The following is a 25,158-nucleotide window of genomic DNA, read 5'->3' as shown; positions in this document are numbered from 1 at the left end:
AAATACTGCGTTGCAGGTATATGATGTAAAATTTATTCACAGAAAAGGGGAGTTGCATAAAGTTCCAGATGCGTTGTTGCGGGCATACGAAGGCCACATATCAGCATTGGGAAAGGTCGTCTCGACTGTTCTTACGGAAGATATCAAAGGCGTACAAAATCAGTAGAATGGACTCCCCACAAGTTTCTTAATTGCCTTATTGGAAGATCTCCAAAGGCAAATTGTGGTACCATAAACTGAATACGTTAATAAACCCTGTGCAGACAGATCGATGCATCGAAAATTGTCTTTCCAAAAGAACTATGATTTAATTCACTACAGGAAGCTCATGCAGTGCCCCAGATAGCACATTTAAGAGTCGACAAGACTCATTCGCGTCTAATCATGCACCACTATTGGCCGGGATGCTACCATGGTGTCGCAGGATATGTCAGGGCGTGCTAGAGGAATAAGGTTTTGCAGCAGGCTCCGGCAGGTTTGATGGGGAAGAGAAACATCGAACAGCCCTAGATGGTGGTAGCCGCTGACATACTAGAGCTAAAACCACCATCTAAGACCGAAAATCGATATATCCTAGTTTTTCAGGATCTCTTCACGAAGTATGTGGAATTTGCGACCTCTTTGAAAATGGCAGATGGCGTAAGGAAAGCATTTGAGGATTTAATTTTTAACTGGTGGGGAACTCCAAAATACATACTCATGGATAATGGGATGGAGTTCATGAATAAGGAGATAAAAGAAATGTGCACCAACTCAGGTGCTGAACATACAATAACACCACCGTACCACGTGCAAGTGAATCCCACCGAGAGAGTAATGAGGACGCTTAACCCAAGGATAAGCTCTTACCTCGACAAAGACTATTAACATTGGGACGTCCATCTCCAAGAATTTGCCTTTGCTATGAACACAATGAAGAACGCATCCATTAAAATATCTCCGGCATTCTTAAACTTTAGTAGGAATCCGCTGCCCATAACACTGACCAATAAACCTATAAACGGGGATCACTTAGATATTCGGAATACTAAGAATTAGGAGAATCGGATACAAAGGCTCCTGGATCCTGTGAACGAACCAGCAAGACCTGGCAGTCCAGTCCCCCCTCAACACTATCGAGGAGCGGCCGGAACGGAAGTGGGAACTGGTTGCAGGGGAGGAGAGGCAGCCCCGGAGTTGCTGGATTGCGAGAGCACGGGAGACCAACAGACCGAAGAGCTAAATCCCCAAGTTGCTCTTCCATTCCTCGTGGAGTTGAAGGTGACTTGGTCATACAATATCCCGTGCCCAGCTGCAGGTAGCATGCGGATTCCTCCTCGAGTCCCAAGGGAGAAAATCTCATCACCGGAAACCATTTTGGATTCAGCCTGCTGCATCCCCAGCAGGCTGGGTTATAGATTTGCGCAGTATCGTTGGCCTCGGACGTGAAAGTTTTTCCACCGGTGTGGTACCAGAAACGTGACCCTGGCGCAATGCCCGAAATGCCGAGACACCTGGCTCAACGAACGGCGAGAGTTCCTGGCCAAACAGGCAACTCTTCACCCTTACTGCCCCCAATAATTTTGTTTATCGAGTAATTCTTTTTTTTTTTCTGCTTTTCGTTTTTCTTATCTTTTTTATTATTTCTTCGTCCTCATAATGATTTTTTTTCTTCTTTCTTTCCTTTCGTTTTTTCTCCTCCATAATAATACTATTGTTAAAATTAGTTTTTTTTACAAAACATGTTTTTTTTTTTTTTTTTTTTTATATTATTATTTTTAATTTCCGTGGAGAGACACCGTGTTAATACGAGTAAGTAAATAACTTTTTTGGTAGATAGGTTGTTTTTTTAATTATTTTATCTGTCATTTAGACAGTTTAATCAACTCATAGTAAAATTAAACACAATTAATCATTAAGTATTACACAATAGCCAAAACGCATGGCACCAATGGCCCGGTATTTGTGTAAACGTCTGTAAATTTCTTAGCAATAGATAACGTGCAATTTTTTTTGTTTACTTTGTAATGATTTTGTTATGTAAATGTATGAGCACACCACAAGCTAGTAGGGACAGTAGAAATAATACTCTAAGCAAATGACACTATCACAGCTTGACATAGTTACAAATACACAGAACATGGCTACTAAGTGCTGACCAGTTATCTCCTGCGCAGTGGGACAAGATAGACACTTGAGCTCGTTGCGAGGTTAGCACCAAAGAAGTGTGGCGCGGTCTCAACAGACTCTTGCCTGCCAAGTTACTGCGACGTAATGAAGCCGAGACCCAGTGCCACACACGCACACGAACCAGCCCTCACACGGTCACCCAGGTTTCCCGGTGCCCTCGACGCTGGTAACATTACTGGAGGCATCAAGAAGCACTCCATTGGAGTCATATCCTGGTATGTGAAAATATCTATTATATCAAACTAACTATATCAAAAAATCTCGAAAATACTAATTAATTCGTCCGTGCGTCAACATCTCTTAAGGGAGCACTTTCTATGCCAATACTTTGGACTTGGTGGGCACTTAGCGGGTACTCTCCGGGCACTTGGTGGGTACTTGCCGGGTACTAGCTGGGCACTTGGCGGTCATTTATCGAACACTTTGTGGGCACTTGGCTGTCACTTGCCGGGCACTTGGCGTGTACTTGGCGGGCATTTGGTAGGTACTTTTCATGCACTTGGTGGATTATTGGTTTGTTGTGGTACATCGTTTTTTTGTTTCTTGTTTTTTTTTGGACATATGTTTATGTTGTGTATCCATTAATTGATTTAAAGTTGTACTCAAAATAACGCCTATTTGGCCGTTTTAAGCTTCTGTAGTATTGTAACGTTAAGGTGCATTGTAAGCAAAGATTTTCAACTCGCTTGCAAAATTGCATATATTCGTCTACCCGTTGACAGACCTAAACATATTGACTTAAACGTATTCGTTTATGGATATGGCTGATTTGAGTATCGACAAGTTATATTTCTATAAAAATTTATTTTTTTATCATCCAATTATATAATGGGTACGTTTTTTTTAGTCGGTTAGTCGATCGGTCGGTCCGATTTCTCTAGAATGTATATCTGTATACATAATGAATATAGGTATACTTTCACAAGGTTGGTCCAATTCCTTATGAAAGTATACCTTTATTCATTATGTATACAGATATACATTCTAGAGAAATCGGACCGACTGATCGACTGACCGACTAAAAAAAACAAACCCTATGCTTATGAAAATTATGAATTTTGAAAATTAAGTATGAACAATTTTTTCCGCTGGTGGCACTGTTTCAAAGTATTTCATGGAGCGAATAACACGAGTACATAATCTATCATAGGCTCTAAATTCATTTTTTTTGTACTGTAAACGCATGTATGTGACACTTCACATAACCTTAATTTCAAGTAAACTGTAAATTCAGTCTACTGTAAATTGTATAAGAACGTGTATGATACGTACTTTCGTAGTCGAATAGAATTTTACGTGCTTTACAAGTGTTTACCGTAACCTATTTTGATTCATTTTTCTTTGTGCCTTCAAAAGATTTACGTACTCAACGATTTATATTAATTACAACACGATAAATCAGCTCATAATTTTTAATAAACAGCTCAAAAGAGAAGCTTTACGTTCATTGATATATTATTAAGTTTATAAAACATTTTATTTAGTTTTCTACGGTTTCTACAACTTATCTACGTTTTAGGTAGTTTCTTAAAAATCTATCAATGATAGTATCCAGGGATGGATTTTCTACAACATTTTTAGTATTCTATGGTATATTCGTGAGAAACTATCAAAAACGTAAGAAAGTCGTAGACAACGTAGAAAACGTAGAAAACCGAATTAAACGTTTTGTGAAAATTAAAACGATGTAAAAACGTACGTAAAGCTTCTCTTTTAAACTGTGTCTAAAATTATAATTTCATCTATTGTGTTATTACTAATATTCATCATTAAGTATGTAAATATTTTTAAAGTAAAAAAAAAAATGAATCGAAGAAGGTAAGACAAACACTTGTAAAGCACGTTAAATTTAATTCGACAATGGAAGTACATATCTTACACTTCGAAGATTACAGTAGACTGAATTTACGGTTTACTTGAAATTAAGGTTATGTGAATTGTCGAGAACTCTACGTCAATTACTATGTAGAAAAGCCTTAAAATTTTCTACAGTGTTTGAGGTATTTGACGTGTTTTCTACGCGTAGAAAACTTACTTATTCGACACCAAGTTTTCTATATACAATACGTTAAACCTCACAAGTGACATCTAAAGAGTCGCTCTTGATGCTACAATTGCTACATGCTTACCAACTCCGAGGTTTGACGCTTCCAGCGTCGTGCTCTCTGCGTCCAAACGATTCGTCGACATCTGACGCTACCAAATACGTACGATGAGCCTTCCAATTTGGAAACAAGATACTTCAAAAAATTTCTACTTGATATATTACCAAGTTTGGATTGATGTCAGTCGTATTTTGAAATTTTAGAAGTAAGAAATTTATTGAGCTTGGGTATTTCCAAGGTTGGAGATATCCTACATCCAAATTTCTTTCAGTGTGGTCTGACTCCCCTTCCGTGCTTCCTACCCGTACCTCGGAGATGTGTGTGTGCGCGCGTGCGCGATGTTGAGAGAGTGGATCTGTGCAGGGCAGCTATCGGTGTATCGGTGTCCCGGGAGCAAACATTGTATTGGTGGCCAATCTGTAGTCCGTATTTCTATATGATCGATGATTGTATTATTCAAATTTTTTTTTTAAATGAAAGGAAAAAGAAGTAGTATAAATATAACCATGTATTACATTTTTTATTACATAAAAATTAAGTCCCTTCTCATTGAATTGATTTCAAGTAACATATGAATAAGTCTTTTTCTGTTGTAGTTAAAGTCTAATGATAATGTTACAGGAGCATGAGTCATATAACTTATATTTTCTAATTTACAATTCTACATACTAATTGTTTCATTTAATTGTTATAGTTTATAACATTGTTCTTATAAATCTTAAATGTCTGTTTATTACAGGGTCAAAGACTCCTAACAATGTCTTGTTCTGATAAAATTGCACGATGGAACGTTTTGGGTATACAAGGTGCACTACTTAGTCATTTTTTAGAACCAATATATTTTCACAGTATTGTTCTTGGAAGTCTTTTGAATCCTAGTCATATGTACAGAGCTGTATGTGGACGTATCGAAAATACGATTCAAGGATTACCTCCACCATATCGTTTAAATAAACCATTAATGAGTTTGATCACATCATCAGAAGTCAGACAGCCTGGAAAAGCACCCAATTATAGTGTTAACTGGACAGTTGGTTAGTGTATTTTTATAAATTACTTGTTTATGTTTATTACAAACCTATAAAAATGAGATTCTCATTATTAGGTATTAGGTAAGAGATAGTCTCCAAGCTTTTTGACTTTCTTTATACATTTTAAAAATGATAAATTTAAGTGCGTTGTAAAAACTCATTCATAGTATATTTATTATTAGCAAAGAAAACAGAAATTCTAAAAATGAATTTTATTGTATATCTGTATAAAAAAAATCAGTAAGATATATAACATAACTTTTATTAACTGCTCTCTTTTTTGTCAATAATTTTTATAGTCAATTTCATCTGTTTAACTATTCAAAATTGTTTATTTATGTATTATGGCAATAGCTAACTACAGCTTGTATTGTATCAACCAGAAAAACTTTGAAATGTAAAACAACTATTTTGGTTAAGTTACATTCTGGGCATATTAAATGTGGAAGTACTATTTTTTAGCATAAAAAAGCCACAGAATATTTATTGCTTTAGTTTGCGTATAGGATTTTTATAATTTGATTAATTGGCTATGGAATGCTTAACGTTTGACACTGTTTGCCTTGAGCAGTAATTATGACCGGTTTTATTTATTCTCTTAAGATCTAGGAAAGATTAAATGTAAGCACAAGATCTTACACTTGTCAGGAAGGAAGATTTGTTTAATTTTTTTATTTTCTAGTCTAAATTAAGTAGATTCTGTGAATGATAATTTCATTATATTATGGTATTTATGAAATTTTTAAATTTAGTTATAAAACCTAAAAATTTGTCTGTCCCGTACTGTTCCGCTTACTAATCCTCTGGTAGTATACTTAAAGTATAATCTTTTCTTAATAAGTCTTGCACTTCTATGTTACTAAGCCTTAAACAATTATTTTATTTATTGTTTTGTAGTCAAAAAAATATGTTTAATTAAATCTCTCCAGCTTCGTGAGACTACGACATTCCTTACAAATTCTTAAAAAAAAGATATTCTGCTGACCAGAAACGAAAACAAAACGAAATACTTTTCAAAGATAAAAAATTAAATAACTTTAAAGAACTAATGGATGCAAAAATTAGTTGAGAGAAGTTGTGCTGGTAGATTAAAACAAATAGAATTAAAACAAAAATGATGTATAGTCCATTTAAATAATAAGACAGACATGGCTAGACCTAATTCAAGAAACTTACAATAAGCTGCAGTAGTATGAGTAAAAGTATTAACTACGGTAAATCTAACAGAGCAACATTATTAACTTTTCGTTTGTTTTTGCAGGTGTACGATTTTCTGAGCTTCCCCTTTACACTATTGCGTTCTTATACCATCCGCAAGAGCCTTGTTTTTAGTAACCCTGTCAAATTTTGCTACTCATTAAATATGTAAAGGAAAACGGGAAAGTCAAGCCGATAATCAACAATAGCTCTTTCCCCTCTTTCTGGCTCAGATATGCCAGAGAGAGAGAGAGAGAGAGAGAGAGAGAGAGTCTACACGGCCACTTCAATATAAGTAACGGAATTTTCTAATTCCCAGGGCACCATGAGCCGATATCCTGTCCAACGAGTAGGCAAAAAGAAATGTACGAATTGATCATGCTACTGACATTTTGGAATACATTCGTAACTAACAATAAATTGAAATGACCGACAAGCTTAGTTAAGTAAACAATTAATGGGTCGCGACAAACACCTGATTACGGCACACCTACCAACTATTGTAGTTATTACTGACTAAAAAATATCACTACTAAACCTATTGTTAATACCACAACGCACCAGATGATTATTCAATAAAACTTACACGAAATATTAAGTGATTTTCACCGCTCTTGTTGCAACAAGCTTGATTAAATAAACGAACTGTGCATAGCATTAGTAAAATTTAGTAATATCTCATCTTAATGTTAATATTAAGTTACATGAAAAATCTGTAAAATTTGGATGTAAAGGAGATAGGAAGAGCACGAGTGAGTGAATCACCTTCCTCTTTCTTGTTGCATGCAGGAGAGCAAGCCAGATGTGGGAAGTGCCAATTTTTGAGTGGCTCAACTAGAGCAGCTCTAGCAAATTAGATCTTTGGCTATTGTCTGTTTCTCCAAGATTTTCGCCGGCAAGCTTTCCTGCATCGTTGTCGAGCCAGTGCGTGGATGAGGTCTGCTACTCCTTATAAAAAAGGCCTAGAGACCCAGAAACAGGCATCTTAATACTGATAATAAAAATAAGTTGTTTCCAAGCATTAAAATAGTTAACTTTGTCTTTTCTCCTATTTTCTTTGGTCGTGGATTTAGTCTTACCTATTGCGGTATCGATAAGTATTAAATAGTGGGAATAAATGATCGAGTGTTCTTGCATAAAATCTAGGGTAATCACCTCTACTCGGGATGGTATTGGTGACTCCTAGACCGGTCGCAAATTTCAACTACAACTTACCCGTTGCATAACCTCTAGAGCAACTACCTTTACTCGTTACGGTACCGGTAACCTCTAGATCGTGCACGAGACATTATTTGATACGTCCCTCCGTGTAACATTGATAACCCAAGAGCGCGTCGCGAGTGAGTGTATCTGGATACTTCACAATAATCAATTTATAAAAAAATATTCAAAACATAAAAAAATACTTTATACTAAAATCTTTTGTGGAAGGATCTTCTTTCCTTTTTTCGATTATTGTTGAATGATTGTAGTTATCATTTAACCCTGCCTTTAATTTAAAACTGAAAGTTGTGGACTGCAGTCTTACATTTCCTTATGGGCTGTGGGACCAGCAGACAGTCCAACTATTTGGCTATTTACTAATTAAGAAAAACGAAAGAGAGAGAGAGAGAGAGAGAGAGAGAGAGAGACTGTGTGTTCAGGGGTATTGGGAGGTATTAAATTTATTTCCCTTACCGATGAAGTTTATTTATTTTATTAATCTCTCTTTACAATGTTGTTACTGTGGCTTATCATTTTTTTTGTTTCCTCGGTGTACTCTTATTTATTTACTAGTCAATCAGGGGTAATTTTTTTGCTATTGAATAAAATTTATATTTTCTATATGTTTACTTAGATTTGATTACACTTATATTAACATCAATAAGAACGGTAGCAGACCACGCATAATAAATTGACAAGTAGCATATCCGACGAAATTAATCAATTTTATTAGTCCACACTCGATGAGTAGTGTACTAACTAGTTTACTACTTAGTAGACTACTAACTAAAATGCCGTGCAATGAAATGCACCTTGCGCGAAGATTTCGTCAAAACTTTGTTTTGCTTACTATGGAGCCAGCACTTACTGACATTATGTGTTTAAACTTACTGGCTCGCTTCGATCGCTACTTGACACTTCCGAAAGCCATTAAATACGTAATCAGCTTCGTAAGGGGATGACTTTCGTTAAGGATCACTTTTTTTAAAGCATCAAGATTTTGTCATTGAAAAAGAGAAAAAAAAATTTATTTATGCAAGTTATTGATTAGCGGCTTGCCCTTCTTAAAACTATTGCCGTACTTGGTGAATATGTATATGTAAGCAATCTGAATTAAGGTAAGAAGTGGATCATTGTAAATTAATACTTCAAAAATTTTCATAAAGTTCTCACTTATCACCGTTTCCTTTTCAAAACTATTTTAACCTTATATGTAAAAATCTATTGAAAATAATCTAAAACTTACATACTAGTATTATAAGAATAAATATGTTATACTAATTATATTGGTCTTTTATCGTAGCATTAAAGTATTACTGTAAAGGAAACAGCATTATGCTAAAAATAGTATATACCAAAGTAAGTAACGATTGATCTAAAAAATTAATACACGTACTTGGGATTGTGCAAAAGGAAAAGATATTAGGATTTATTATTAGTACATTACGATACTAGTACTATAAATATAACTTAAGTTTACATTATTAATATGAATATATAAATCTAGATATGTTATATCAGGCATTTTTCTTTTTGTTCTTTTCTTATTTAATACGTGATGCTAATAATTGTACTAAGTATAAATTTGCTTATCGTTTTCATAGATCTTAAAACTAAAAAATGTATTCTCTTAAAGTAGAACGTAGCTTAAAATAGGATTCATCGTTCTGCAATTCTAGAGTACCACTTTTAGGATCCACATGTTCTATTTATCCTTAAGATATTCTTTCTCGTTGATCTCTAGTGGCATAACAATATTCTAAAATTCCAAATCAAGAGAAATGGTTAAAGAAGTCTCTTCAGTTTTCTTTTCTTCTATATCCCATGGTAGGAAACAAATAAGTATTTTAGGATCAATATTTGAAAAATCATTTTTATCATTTTTTTATGATGTTAATGAAAAAAACTTTTTTGCTTGACAGATGGTAGATTTCATCTTGAAAGTAGAAAGTGCCTGAATGTCCTTTCGTGGGTACGTTTTATCAATTTTTCCGAGACACTACATCTCATAGTCTTCTTAAAACATTTTTTTGCTTTGTTAATAGTTATTGCTATTATAATTATAAGAATAATATCCTTAATACTAGTACATATTAGAATATCATGAGAAAGTTTTTTTTTACTCAAATTCGCGGGTGCGTACTTTTTCACCGTTGTTTATTATGTTTTAAACATTTAGTTTTTTGTATGTCCATGCCTGTTCATTAAAATTCAGTTTTTAAATCGATTTTATAGCGTCATGGAAGACATTAGTATCTCTCAAGGGTTGACATAATACAGTCAAGTTTAAGTTCACTTCTATCTGGTAGGTATATTGTATCTCAGTGATGCTCTTACGTTTACTACTTAAGGTTAGTTGATGTGTTTTTCCCATACACCCATCATTTATCCGTAAAAGACCTGTACCTTTTACTTTTTTTTGCTGATATATTTAATTAGGACAGGTACTGCTTGATTTTTATTCATTAGGCGTCGAGAATAACCATGAATTATTAGCTTGTAAGTAAGTCCATCTATTCCGATGTTAATATACTTCCACAATGTTGAAATACTTCTGCTCCAGGTCGTAATAGCATAACAATTTTACATTTATTCATAGAATAGGGTTCTTTGAATAGTTTTATAGCTGAGCATGTGTAACTATTGTAATAAGGCACTCTTTATCATCTAGAAATTTACAAAATACCCTTGTTATTTCCATTTATATCCGCTCATTTTGTTATACTTCTTCTTGACGCGAAGCATATAATGTGAGCTGTCAACTACGCGCAAAAAGCTAAATAAGATATGCGCAAGGATTATTGGTGAATATGTATAATGGATTGTGCGCAGAAAGATCGTGCAGATTATGGCGGCGAATTATCTGTGAGTTGGCCATAAAAGGCGCGGATATGCAAGGAAATATATCCTTCTCCAGCGAGTCTGAGACGCGGAAATTCGCTGTCTACCTAGACCTGGAACTCTTTCTTATACTGATACTAACTGCGATGCGCACGCACCTAAAGAAAGAAAAATCAAGTGTGAAGGGCGATACAGCAAAAGTAAGGGTAATCGTCACTCATGAGTATTAGTTATTAGTAACTTATACTAACCGTTGTCTACTTGGAATTTTGGTATTTGATAGCTGAAAGCGTATTGACGACGTACCCCGAAAGTAGTCGAGACACTAGGAATAGCGATGATCTTCTTTGGGCAAAGTATCTGGGCCAATTACAAGAGCCGTGCTCAAGATAACCAAGAGCCCTGAGGACGACCTTACCCTGCATAGAGTCCAGTAATAACACTCTCTCGCTGTGCTAATAATCCGCCCTTGTCTAACCAAGTGTCTATATGAAAGAGTCAGTGCACGAAAATTTTGAAATCAGAATTTTCTTGCACAAGAAAATCATTCTGAATTAGTGTAAGAAAATTAAAATTGAAAATAAAATTATATTTCATGTCGAAGCGCAAATTTTTAAGCATCTGTTACATTTAATTTTTCATGATAATAAATTAGTTTATTTTGTTAACTTAGAATTTCACCAATGATTCGAATAAATATAAGTAATAAACACAGCGAATAAAAACACAACTTCCTTATCAAAATAAAATTGAATCAATTCAAGTGTACTTATTTAAACCTAACCCTCTACAGGTGGTTGCGCGTTCTAAGATTCTGTAAGTTTGTTTACAAATTTTTATTTTAGCTAATAACATTTTATTGAATCGTCATTTATTTTAAGTTTAAAAGTTAAATTTTTTTTGAAAATATTAATCTAACCATATTTAGCTTTAGTTCACAATTCGCTGAGAAATAATTTTTTTTTAAAATGCAGTTTTGATGTATAAGAGTTTTATGTTTGCCAAAAGAAACATAAATAAATTTTTTACCTTGGCTGTTGAACATACAGTTTTACTCTCAGTTGTTTCCATGATTTATTGACGGTTAGTGCACAAGCACACGAGTATCAAAAGCTAATCAAGAAGTTGAAATAAAAGCTCCAAAAATGTCAGATGTTTGTTGAGCAACGTTTCGTTGGTCTTAACGCCAACCTCATCAGGCTCAGTCTATACCACTATAGCGATTGTTACGGACCCTGACCGTCAATAAATAAACTAATTTGCTTAGGATATAAGAGAATCACCAAAACAAATCATTAAAAAAAACATAAAGGATTCAATCTTATTTACTTTTCAGAGAAAGGAAAAATCAATAAAGCAATAATCAAAAATAACAAAGGTACATATTTTAGGGATTGATAAACTACTTAGCAAGTTACTTAAGATTTAAATAAAAGCTACTTGAAAGTACTTCATTTATAGAATTAGCAACCCAAGCGACTTCGCTTTTTTACACTGGGCAAAGAATCCGCCCTTCATCATTGATCACAGACATTAATTGTGTGTTGGTTCCTAATCTTAGAGTTTTTCCGTGACTAATAAAACTCTTACTCATTTTTTTGCAATTGCCAACTAACTGGGGTTACACTCAAAGAAAGGAAGGTCATACTATATACTATTTTATCACATTGATTTAACTTTACTTCGTTTAATCGTAAACATAAATCAGGTCTGCTGCTACTGCTAAGTGAGGATACGATTGTTTCTTGTAGGCAGATCCATTTTGTCCAGGATAAGGTATCATGACTGGATGTAGTCCATAAAAATTATAAGGGGCTCGATCTCTGGGTACCAAATATACTATTAGTTCGTCAGTGGCTCTCGTGATAGCAGATAATTATTATGAAGAAATAATGACTCTCTTGGTGATGCTATCAAAATCGTTTATTGCTGTGAACAACGTTTCGGCCCGTACAGTAAACCACGTTACAAGGCCCTCATCAGGTACAACTTTCTAAATAACAATTATAAAAATATAAAAATATGAAACAATAATGTTTCAAGTCAACAATACTTTAAAAGAAAATCGCACAATAATGAACACTCACATAGCCATGACAATAGCGACTATAGGTATCACTATAGATGGTAGATCGAAAAATACGCACTTCTAAAGTTCCGATCGTGCTTATATACTATTGGTCAGTGTAAGTGTGTCACTGTACATGAGTATATTTAAGTCACACAACGCTACAGCCACCCCGCCCCAGTACAAGTCAACGAACTCGCATATTTAAATTACAGTAAATCTGATGCTCTATGTGTGTTCGGTTATAAAATTTTTGTAACATAATTTCAAATTTTGTGTGTCATGCATTCTGTTGATATTATTTCGGTAACTATGTATGTATAGTATCTCTGAGAAAAGTCGCTTGAACCGATTACTTTCCGTGTCAAGAATTTTTACTTCATCAAAATTAAAAGAATGATTCGTTTTAGCAATGTGGTCAACCAATGCAGACTTTTCCCTACGATGCTTACAATCATTCATGTGTTCATTTATTCTGGTTTTCAAGCTTTGACAAGTTCTCGAAATTTATTCGGTTAGGCAAAGATTGTACCAAACACACTGATAGATGTAACGCTGTATATAGAATTGTATGTAATGATTGCGATAGTTGCTGCATAGGTCAATCCTCCAGGCGCTTGAAAACCAGAATAAATGAACACATGAATGATTGTAAGCATGGTAGGGAAAAGTCTGCATTGGTTGACCATATTGCTAAAACGAATCATTCTTTTAATTTTGATGAAGTAAAAATTCTTGACACGGAAAGTAATCGGTTCAAGCGACTTTTCTCAGAGATACTATACATACATAGTTACCGAAATAATATTAACAGAATGCATGACACACAAAATTTGAAATTATGTTACAAAAATTTTATAACCGAACACACATAGAGCATCAGATTTACTGTAATTTAAATATGCGAGTTCGTTGACTTGTACTGGGGCGGGGTGGCTGTAGCGTTGTGTGACTTAAATATACTCATGTACAGTGACACACTTACACTGACCAATAGTATATAAGCACGATCGGAACTTTAGAAGTGCGTATTTTTCGATCTACCATCTATAGTGATACCTATAGTCGCTATTGTCATGGCTATGTGAGTGTTCATTATTGTGCGATTTTATTTTAAAGTATTGTTGACTTGAAACATTATTGTTTCATATTTTTATACTTTTATAATTGTTATTTAGAAAGTTGTACCTGATGAGGGCCTTGTAACGTGGTTTACTGTACGGGCCGAAACGTTGTTCACAGCAATAAACGATTTTGATAGCATCGCCAAGAGAGTCATTATTTCTTCAAATATACTATTACCACTGTTAAAAGTTAATAAATGTATCAGATATCTGTCGAGAGTTAAATCTTGTTCTGAAGTCAGTGTATCAGCAGATTTTTCGAGAATATGTTTATGGCATTTCGTAGTGGTATATATTTCTTTTAATGCAGCTGCAAAAATATGGCTTTTTGTTTATACAATTTGGTATATTTTTTTTGATTGACGTGCGTATTGTTGATGTTAGTGTTCATAACGTTGAAATCGTCTTCTGTGATTAGGCTGAAGAGTACTTAAGCAATACTTCTAATAATTGCAAAAGGTGTCATTTCTTTCGTTTTTATACTGGGATGTGGAATAACGTTATCTTCCGCTTGAAACTCCTTAGTATTCATCATGTTCAATACTGCTGCCTTAAATTTTTTCAGTTATATTATCTTTCAATTCAACAGATCCATTTTTATACAATTAGTACAATTAGAATAACTAAATCGCTCAATACATGATCAAAAGATTTTACTTGATCCTTAAGGAGGTATGTGCTCCAATATGGATTTATAAATATTAAGCCAAATCACTATCTTCCAATTAACCCTTGTAATTCTTGTAATACCGGTTGTCTTATAGTATATTCCAGAGTTTGTTGCCAGTGCTTCTATACTGCAGTCACCTTGATTAATATAGTTTAAATCTGCGCAATCTTTAAGCACTAATAATTCTCATTTAGACGGCCAATATAATCTGCATCGCTGTTTGTTTTCTGGAAGACATGTAGAATATGATTCTCACAAGGATACTATTATTAGGGGAACTAGTTTGGTTCGTCTGTGTGTTTTTGTATGATGTCACTATCGTTTTTCTCAAGTGATACATTATTTCCTTCTAAAACTGTTTTTTAAGGGGTTTATTACGGTACCTATCAAATTTATGCGAACGCTCTTCTTTCTTTACCCACACATAATTTTAGGATTTATTATTTAAAGGCTTTATTTCTTTTATTGTACCTTGTTTTTGTTTGTATTTTTATTTTTATTTGTTGATTTTGTGCTGTAATTTGCATTTCTTAAAGTCATTTACTGAAATCTTGTGAGAACAATAGATGAGTTCATAACCTTTGCTCTTTAGATATCTTCAAAGGCAATCTTCTTACTTCCTCAAATACTAATTCATGGGGCGTAGAATTTGTGGCAGCGTGTAAACTTGTGTTATATATAAAGGTTGCAAATTTGACCAAATTGTCCGAGCCATCATAAGTTTCAAAGTAAGTTCCTATAACGTGAGCTAGGGTGTCGCGACTTTATTCTAGTGATATATTAGTTCTAAAATGATATGCTGATGTAGTTAGATAATTGGTTCTTAGGGTTCTCATAACCTATTCCAATGAATTTGACATAAATGTAGCATGTCTATCGAATAAAATTGCTATAGATGCATTGTGAATTTTGTCTAAGTGCATCAGCTAGAGTGCTTGATCTTTAATCCAGTACATAGACTAGTATGATGTACTTAATCAAATCGGATTGTATTGTTAGCAAGTGGCAATTACCATTTTAGCTTAAGTAAGGAAGCAATATGACCTCATTTTTTCGTTACGACACATTTTTATTTTTAGATAAATAATAAAAAAACTTGCTGATTACGAATGTCTTTATCCACAGTTTGAGTCGGTGGGGCAACGTTTTTTAATTTAACAATTTCTGAAAAAAATGACTTTTTTTTACTTTTTGCAGAATTTCTCTTTTTCAGAGCGTGTTTTGCTATATATGCCGCAGAAAATTCTTGTTTCCCATAGAATTACTTACAAAATAGTGGTAGGCAAAGGTCACTACGTTTTGTTGTTCATTAATATTTTTTCCACATCAAATATCTTAAACACATAAGTATCTACGGACTTTAAATTTTCAAAATATAATGGTACCACTATTTCAAGTAAGTATACCAATTTTCAAAACAATTAGTTTTGAACTTTTTGATTAATTAACGATCAAAATTTTTTAAAGGGCTTCGTTGCACAATGCGCCAATGTTTTTGGTACCCTTTAATTTTGATCAAATCTGTCTTAAAAACTCCAAAACTATTTTAATTCAGTATCCTGTTATGATTAAAAAAAAAATCCGTTTTTACCGATCTTATAACTATTTCATTAATCATTTTGGTTTGTGACAAACGTAAAAAACCATATTAATTTATAAAATGTGAATATTGAGGATTTGCTTTTGCACAGTTCAAAAGCTGATATTTTCTTACGAATTTAAAAAAAAATTTGTGACACCGTATGAACGTTGTTGATTTCTGAAATTAAGTAAGGTTTAAGTTTAATAGTTGTATTTTGATGAAAAAACTATTCCAGTTTCTTATTGTTGTTTTTAGTACGAGAAAACAAACGTCAAGTGTACCGTATGGTAGCCAAGTTCGCTGACAGGCATACAGTGGCGAAGCGGGGGAGAGACCAGTGCTCAAGTTTTGCTCTGCTGCTGAACTGAACTTACGCTTCAAATTAGGCGTGCTCGTAAAACTTCATGTATCTTACCTTTCATACCACCTATGAAAATCCCTTTAGAATGAATTCGGGGTAGCTTGACAAGATACACAAGAATGTACAATTTACTTTTTTATTACAATTTAAATGAAGCAGTTGCATAAATATCGATTGTACTATGTACGTTAAAACCTGACCTAAAACAGTAATACCGTTTTTTTTTGGATAAGCATCAAAATTCTTAATCTCCCTGCAGTTTTTTATAATAAATTACTAGTATTAGGAAAGCCGTTGAACACGACAATAGTAAAACATGTATAGTGAGTTTTAACGCATTTCACATGGGTCAGATAACGAAATTGATAACAGTATTAAAGAATCAGATATTACGGAAGGTAAATGTAATGACTTAATTCTTATGGATGTCGAAAGCCCCGTAGTTTTGTAAGTCAATCTTAAGTAATGGTGAGCATAACATTAAAGTACTTTTGAAGGATGAATTGAAGATCCTTCGCATATAACAGATTTTTTTGTATAAATATTTTATTCCTACTCTAAAACAACAGTATTAATGTCTTAGGCCAGTTATCAATGTATCTAATACAATCGATATTAACGCAACTGTTTTTTTTCAATTATTATAAAAAAATAAGTGATATATCTAGTCAAGCTACCCCAAATTCATTCCAAAAGGATTTTCATAGATGGTATGAAGGGTAAGATACATGAGGTTTTACGAGCACGTCCGGTTTGAAGCGTAAAAGTTCAGTTCAGCAGCAGAGCCAAACCCGAGCGCTGGGCTGGTCTCTTCTCCCACTCTGCCGCTGCATGTCTGATAGCACCCTCGGCTACTGCACGGTTAATTTGACATTGATTTTCTCATACTAAAAATAAAACTAAGGAACTGAAATATTTTTTTATTTAAGTACAACTATTGAACTTAAACGTCACCAAATTTCAGAAGTCAACAACGTTAAATACGCTGTCACGAATTTTTTGAAAAAAAATTTTTTTTTTGGCTCCAGAAGGTCCTGGAGTGAAAAATTTTTTTTTTAATTTGTAAAAAATATCAACATTTGAACCGTGCAAGAGCGAATCTTCAGTATTTACAATTCAAAAAGTTAAATGGTTCCTTACGCCAATATGGTCAAAGAAATCGTTACAAAATCGATAAAGATTAATTTTTTTTTTTAATTCCAGCAAGATATTGAATTTGAATAGTTTTTTGAATTCTTAAGCTAGGTTTAATCAAAATTAGATGGTAGATCAAGAACTTTGGCCCATTATGCAACTAAAGACATTAAAAAATTTTGATTAATGAATCAAAAAGTTCAAAACTAATTGTTTTGAAAGTTGGTGTACTTACTTGTATTTGTAATAGCGATATATTCTGAAAATTTCAAGTTTGTAGATACTTATGCGTTTGATATATTTAATGTGGAAAAAAAATAACTTTTTGAACTTTCAACACAATTTATGAACAAAAAAACGTAGTGACTTTTGTAAGTAATTATATGAAGAACAAAAAATCTCTGCGGCATATAAAGCAAAAAATACCCTAGAGAAGAGATCGTCGGCAAAAAGTAAAAAAAGAGTCATTTTTTTCAGAAATTGTTAAATTAAAAAATGTTGCCCCACCAATTAAAACTGTAGATAACGACATTCGTAATTAGCAAATCTTTTTACTATCTTTTCAAAAAAAAAAAATACGTCGTAACGTAAAAATCAATTATCGAGGGGAGAAACAGCCTTGCTGACTAAGCTATTTGGTATTATTCTTAGTTTACTGACTGTAACAATGAAAACTTTATTAAAAGCTTTAATAAGTGTGTCTGTAAGCCACGTAAGTTCTTTTGTTTTCATTCGTTTGATTTCATTTTCTTGACATTTGCTACATTTACGAACATAGTTAGGAATATTATTTCTTATTCCAGGGGATAAAAGTATTGTTTAATGTTGCGATAAGTTTGGTTTATTTCCATACATTCTCCAACAGGGCTGTCATATGGTGTTGGTATTAATTTAGTACGCTTTAACATTTTTGGAAAATCAATTTTACTGTTACTTACCGTAATTTGTGTGTGTATCTTGCCGAGTTTTTTAAATATCCTTTTAGTTATAAACTCGTAACACAACTAAGAATAATTGGCAATATCTTTTGTCCTCCATCAAGTGTTATTATTATTTGGCCTACATTTAGTTTTTTTAATTTTACTAGGGGGCTTCGCCCCCTGCGTGATCCGCGCGCCAATCCGCCAAACTTTTTCGATTATACATATTTCTAATAATTAATTAATTTAAATCGAATGATTATATTTTAAAAATAAATGTAAATTCAAACAAATAAAATGACCTCGATTAGCCTGCGCTTGTCTACCTAATCTCATAAGTACATTTAAATGTACCGCCTTTTGTCACTCACGACCAATCAGATCACGACATATTCTGTTGACAGTCATGGAATACTCATTCTTTTAGGATAGAAATAATTAAAGTCTAGTGCACCTATCGATCTCTACAGTTTTAAGACAGATATGACTGGTTGACAGTCTTTGCTAATGAAATTAACTATATTGTCTTTTTTGTATGTAAGGCAGTATCTGGTGAAAATTACATTGTTTATTAGCTTATTTGCAAAATTATCACAAATATGTAGGATACATTTTTCTTTGATTTTGCGCAACAATAACCTTAAAACTTATTTAAACAACGCAAAATCGCAGACGAACAGATAGATGGACCACTCATAACTACATGTCTTCGAAGTTCTCACTTCTGCGGTGCATCACATGTGACGCAACCCGCTTTTGTTTATTATTATGTAAATGTGTGTGTGCGTGTGTGTGTGTGTGTGTGTGTGTGTGTGTGTGACATGATATACGTACGTGTGAGTATACAATTTTATACTATGGTTAAATAATAGCAACAGTGGAAATCATCCTCAATCAATCTTTTTGTCGAACCATGAAAATGTGCCTAACATAAAAAATAACATTTATAATACAATGTATAGATTGAAAGTACTCTCCAAAAAAATGTTGCAAAATAAGAGAAAGATAGAAATTTATCAGAATTATCAGAACTTTGCTAGTAAAATGTAATAAGACAATTGAAGAAATGTTAAGGAAGGAGAATGCTGTTTAAAAAATTTTTACATAACGTTACGTGCCCCTTTATTTTTCCATGTTTCAAAATCATAAAAATATATTTATAAAAATTAAAATTATATAAACTATATGTAAGTGTGTGTGTGTGTTTTAATAGGGATTTTTTCTGTAATTACGTAAAAAGCCAGTCAGCCCTCTAAACCATGGAGAGACAGAGCTGCGGGGATTTAAAACAAACATTAACAATGTAAATTTATATATAATTGAAAAATTTCGTTTCACACAACATTTTTTACCTAAGCGTCATTTTTAATTTGAATTTACACAAAAGTCCCATCTTTAGTCATCTATATTGATAAGGCAACATGTAATGGACCATGTGAAAACAATGTTTTTTAAAAATGTAGTCCTATCATATCAAAAGTTTAATTTTGTAATGTTTTTATAGTCATTAGAATGCTATAACTAAGAGAAATCGCTTTTTTTATGCAGTTAATAGTCATAATGGTGTTTTTACAGTTTTTAAAGTAATTATGGTATAAAACCTATTCGTCTAACTTTTTCACCCAACATTATTTCTACCTCAATATTGACTTTTAACAACTTCGTTATTTTTAACTTTGTGCCATTACATAAAACTGTCCGTTGTACTCAATTTTTTTTATCAACATAATAACTGCTGTAATTTTTAAATTCAGTTAATAAGGTGGCAGATCTTCACCAATATTATTTTTTATTTATATCGGAAAATTGATGTAGATATTATCGTTGGATTAGTCGACTCCCTTAATGTCTCTTCATCAATACTGTATTGTGTCTTTATTCCACCTTTCATCTTATTTGAAAACTTTATTTTTTAAAGTATAATAATAAATTCTCATACCCCCCCCCTCATTTTTTTCCAACTTATTTTGGCCCACTTTTTTTCTACGCAATTTTCTCTAAGTGATCTGTTTTTGTACAAAATCAATATTTTCAGATGTAGGTAAATTAAACGATGTACGAAACTTGTCTTTCACTGCAAGATTTTGAATTATGTGCAAAAGAGCAAAACTTTTTTTCATAAAAAATGAAATCTTCTGTAAAATGTGTTTTATATGTATTCCAAATATTTTAACCAAAAATATTTTTTGAATGTTGAAACTATCTAAAAAATTGTCTCAATTGAGAAGACAACATAATAGTAGTAGATTTTTTGAATACATCGTCAATTTGGGTGTCATATTCCATTAATTCTATTGCTACAAAAGTATCTTTAAATTTTTGATGAATGATTTCATTGTATATTTCTAAATCTTCTAATAATGTCACTTTTTTTACCTTATTTAATATTAATTGTGAACAGAAATGGTTATTATTTTTTTGGGGAACAATATTTAATCTTTTAATAGCAGTATTTAATAAAATGAGTTAATTTGATGTGATTTCCTGAATAAATCAAAGTCTCCTGGGAGTTGGCGTGCAGGGCACACAGGGGGCAAAGCCCACTAGAATATAAATGTCTGTCTGTAATCTTTTGCGTTTACGTTTATACATTTGCTAGAGCCCTTAGAAAACTCTTCTTCCGTGAAAACAATTAATTCCTTAAATCTTGTATTCAATTGAATTTGAAAATGATTGCATTTCTGCTGAACGTCAACTTCTGAATTGTAAAAATTATTTTTCTGACGCTTACATAATATTTTTGTTTTAAATTTACTTTTTATTTGATAAATTAGTGTTTGGTTTGTAAGAATTATAGCAATGTTGTAATTGGTAATTAATGGCATCTAATTTTTTTTTAAGAAAAATTTTATTGACAATTCAAAGAAACAAAATTAAACAATAACATGTTAACAAATACACTTACGAGTAAACGTGGTCCACTTTAGATCTTTGTAATTAGTATATGTAAAAGGATGTAAGATGTTCGAATTTTTACGAAAAAAAAAATTTCTAATTTATGTTAATTGAAAATATGAAGAAATACAGTTTGCAATTTGGAATTTTAAGTAATTGGGCTCTTAGCTACAGTCTGTGAATAATTTCATTCATAAAGATCCTAATATTCTTACCTACTAACAAAACTAGCAGCACAAGAAAATTGACTTTTACTGAAGTGGACATGTCGTCTATTCTGAGATCACAGAGAAAGCTATGATTGCATGATTGACCATAAAATTTAGACTGAACAGTAATTACTGAATAACTACGAAGATTTCTAAAAAAATGTTCGTTGCATACGAGTACAATGATACAGGACTAAACATAAACGAAAACATTTATTTCCACACACATACGTATATGTATGAAAAATTTATTACCCCAGAAAGTAGTACATCTGTCTCCTAAACGGAGTCAGACTATCATTCTATTGGTAGACACACCTGTAATAAAAAACAGCAAACATAAGCTAAAAATTGTGAAAATCATTGAGCATACCTTTTGCTAAAATAGCAAGCACCATCGTCGGCCAGTGTCTGCCCTACCAGAGAAGAAAAAAAATTCATACCAGTGCAAAAAAAACAGCTCGTTGAATCATGATGTAAAAGGAGGTTGAAAGTTCAAGTATTAGAATATTGATGAACAAGAGAAAGAAAATACCAAACATATACCTTTCATCCTTAAAAAAACCAACAAATTTTTAACTCAAAATTTTAACCAACTGTTGATGAATTTTCTATCAAAAAATATACAAAGTTTCTCGTGAATAGAAAAAAAATTGCTTAAAACAGCTATAAGAGCACTGTTATGTTATCATAAGATAAGCATTAACATAAAAAAGTGCATAACATGATCAGCTAATAAATAAAATCAATTAACGTAATTAATAATATGTAGTCTATCTTATCCTGGTACGTCAGGTGCAAAAATTTAGTACAGTTACTCTGCTTACCTTCTCTTTCTTTCCTTAAGCGTTTCTTATCTAAATGCATTTTCAAAGTGGGTAGCTCTGGTAATACTAAACCTATCAAGAATTTTTGCAGGTCTATAAAATGGTAACATCGTTAAAACAAACAGTGTGAAGATCAATTTTATAGCACTATAACGATGCTTGCCCGTTGGTAACTGTCCCATTGGCTCACGTTTATTATTTTTTCTTCATAGCTGTTAGGTTCTCCCAGCGCAGACCTTGGAGAGGATCGGTGATTCCTGGTTGAATGCTTAAAGTTGAGAGGGTAACATAGGGTCCTCGGTCACCGAGGTTCCGATCCTTGCTACGAACAACTCTGCTCGTGACGTCTGCCAGTGAATGACTGACTTGGTTTAATAGTGGCTGGCTTTACATAGTCTTTGAGTTGACGAATCGTCTCCGGAAATCGTAGTAAAAATGTATTAGTTGGTTAGGTAATTTAAACTTAGGTGGCCCTTAAAAGAACCGATGAGATTAATGGTTAAGTAGGGAACGTAAATACTTATAACTGCCCTGAAAAAGGCCAGTGGTGAAACTTGTAGCTATTCCTTATTATTCTTGATGATAAAGAGCCAGCTGCAGGTAGCTTGGCGCTTATTCTTTGAGTCTCTGGGTACAGAGACCGTACAGGAAGGGAAGTTCACCGCTGACCAAAGAATATCTCGTCTTCAGGTCGATCCCCAGATGACCAACCATTCATCGATAGTCAGGAAAGTGGGCCTGGAGAATACCTTCTCTGTAGATATGCCGTTGGGACGACCGCTAAAGAGGCCGGGCTTCTCGTACTCTTCAGGGCTGTCTTCCCTGGCTCGCATTTGAAGTAGAAAATTCTCTGATGGCACCAGGTCGCATGGTTAAATGGCCACCAAACTCTAAAGTGCTAGAGCAGGTTGTGCTCTGGCTAGAAACGTTTCCTGGTATTCCACCGGAGACGTTGACGTTCCGAATGCCTGTTTTTCCGTGGCACTCGTTTATTTTGGGGATCTGGGGTAAACACTGATTTATTTCGCTTGCCCATGAAAGAAGAGTGTCATCGGTAGCCGGGATGCCCAGCTGCACGACGGACTCCTCTGTTCTTGGTGTAGTGCCCATGATCGACTGCGATGATTGTCTACTCGATGGGGCTTCTTATAACCACTCTTCACTATCTTCGGTTGCGGGTGGCTCCAATTTTACCTCGACGCCACCTAGCGGATCCTACTAAATTAAAGCGCAAAGTTAGCTTATTTTAGCAAAACTTTGAGCTTATTTATCGCTATTGTTATTAACTTTTTTAAGAAAAAAAACTATGCGAAAACCATCTCAGAATCATAAAGAATCAGTATGCAAAATTTCAGCAATATCGGTTCAGTAGTTTTCGCGGTTAGTGATTACAAGGGCTTTAGCGACTTTGCTCTATAAATTAGTAAGATTATTTTTTATTATTTATCAAAGTTGGAGATAATATTTTCCACAATCAATATTAGTTTTCTAATCTGTAGAAGATTCGGTTTGTGAACAAACGTTTCAGCTATAACGAAAAGTGGTCGATTAGAAAGAGGTTTGGTTTCTAAAAGAATGACCCATATAGTTATGCATCCGTGCACTTCTCCTAGTTGGGGTTCTAAAAGATAGAAGAGCTGGGCAGATCAGATTATAGGATGTTATATTTAAGGGCAGTCTGTCGAGAGAGTTGAGACGAGTTGGTCAACAATACTCTTTCAACTCACTAATATTAGTAGAAGAGAGCTAACCTGGCATTTTGATCCCGTAGTTAAAAGCAATTTGCTTAGACCTGAGAATATTTATGGGTACTCTTCAAAATCAGGAAAATTTACAACAGGTTACGTGCATTTATAATTATACGGGACATGCTTATGAAGTATTAATACCTCATTTTATCTTTCAGACCACTTTAAAACATGGCTTAAGGATATTTGTATTCGAAACGTTAGATATCTTTCAATTCTTTTTATTGATTCGTGGAGTGGCCATTGTGACAAAATTATAGAAGAAATGACTACATCAAATGAAATAGTAATAGAATGAAAAAAAAGCTACAGGTATTTCAAGTAACATGCAAGTATTGGATGCTTTTGGTTTCCAAATGTGGAAAAATTACGTTTACCACTTCTCAGGTAGTGTTAAATTATTCAACGCTAATCTTTATTAACATTTAAAAGTATCATGATTAAGTTACAATTATTTGTTAATAATCAACTTTCTTGCCACGGTACACAAAATTATTCAAATATTTATGGTATAAAAGTGGATACACCAATGAAAGGCCTGAAAATTTCGAAAATCCTGTCAATTTTAGTCTTATAGTAAGTGATTATCATGTGTAAAACATTACTTTGAAGACTACGACTACTGTAGAAACATTTAGCCACCAAAGCATTCGTGCACGAAAAAAACCATTAACAAAATGAAAACACATGTATAACGTTGATTAGTTAATTAATTTCCGAAACAAGTTAATTAAAAAATACGGAAAATAATAATTTTAGCGGTAATTAATTTTAATAATGACTGAATAGCTCCAAAAAAATATTTGCTTCGTAAAAGGCAAAGAATAACTGATGCGTGACCATGCAGTTTTATGCACACTATTATTTTCAAATAAAAATCTTTTTTTTGCAAATTGTTTAATCATGTTGCATGTATTCGAAAGTTCAAAAACACATATTTGATTTTGTGATATAATTTATAATAAACAATAAGAAAATGGCTAGGTTATTATTTTTTTACGAAAACTCTAATATTATAACTGTAAATTTATGAATACTTTTTCAAATCTTAAAACTTTCGAAAAAATTACAGTC

The 25,158-nt window shown here is 33.2% G+C and overlaps 1 protein-coding gene across 1 annotated transcript in view; it reads left to right on the top strand.

The window, feature by feature from the left end:
* Positions 1-25,158, top strand: part of Adar (adenosine deaminase acting on RNA) — a 349,448-nt gene that overhangs the window by 240,625 nt on the left and 83,665 nt on the right. Inside the window, exon 5 of the mRNA XM_089597228.1 lies at positions 5,014-5,308. Coding sequence (XP_089453354.1) covers positions 5,014-5,308 — 295 coding nt within the window. The remainder of the gene's footprint in view (positions 1-5,013; positions 5,309-25,158) is intronic.

This window comes from Copidosoma floridanum, unplaced genomic scaffold (assembly GCF_036245765.1).
Source record: "Copidosoma floridanum isolate Cflo_tuat_1 unplaced genomic scaffold, Cflo_Japanese_pri ptg000031l, whole genome shotgun sequence".
Taxonomy (NCBI): Eukaryota; Metazoa; Arthropoda; class Insecta; order Hymenoptera; family Encyrtidae; genus Copidosoma; species Copidosoma floridanum.
This window is presented reverse-complemented; position numbering and strand designations above follow the sequence as displayed.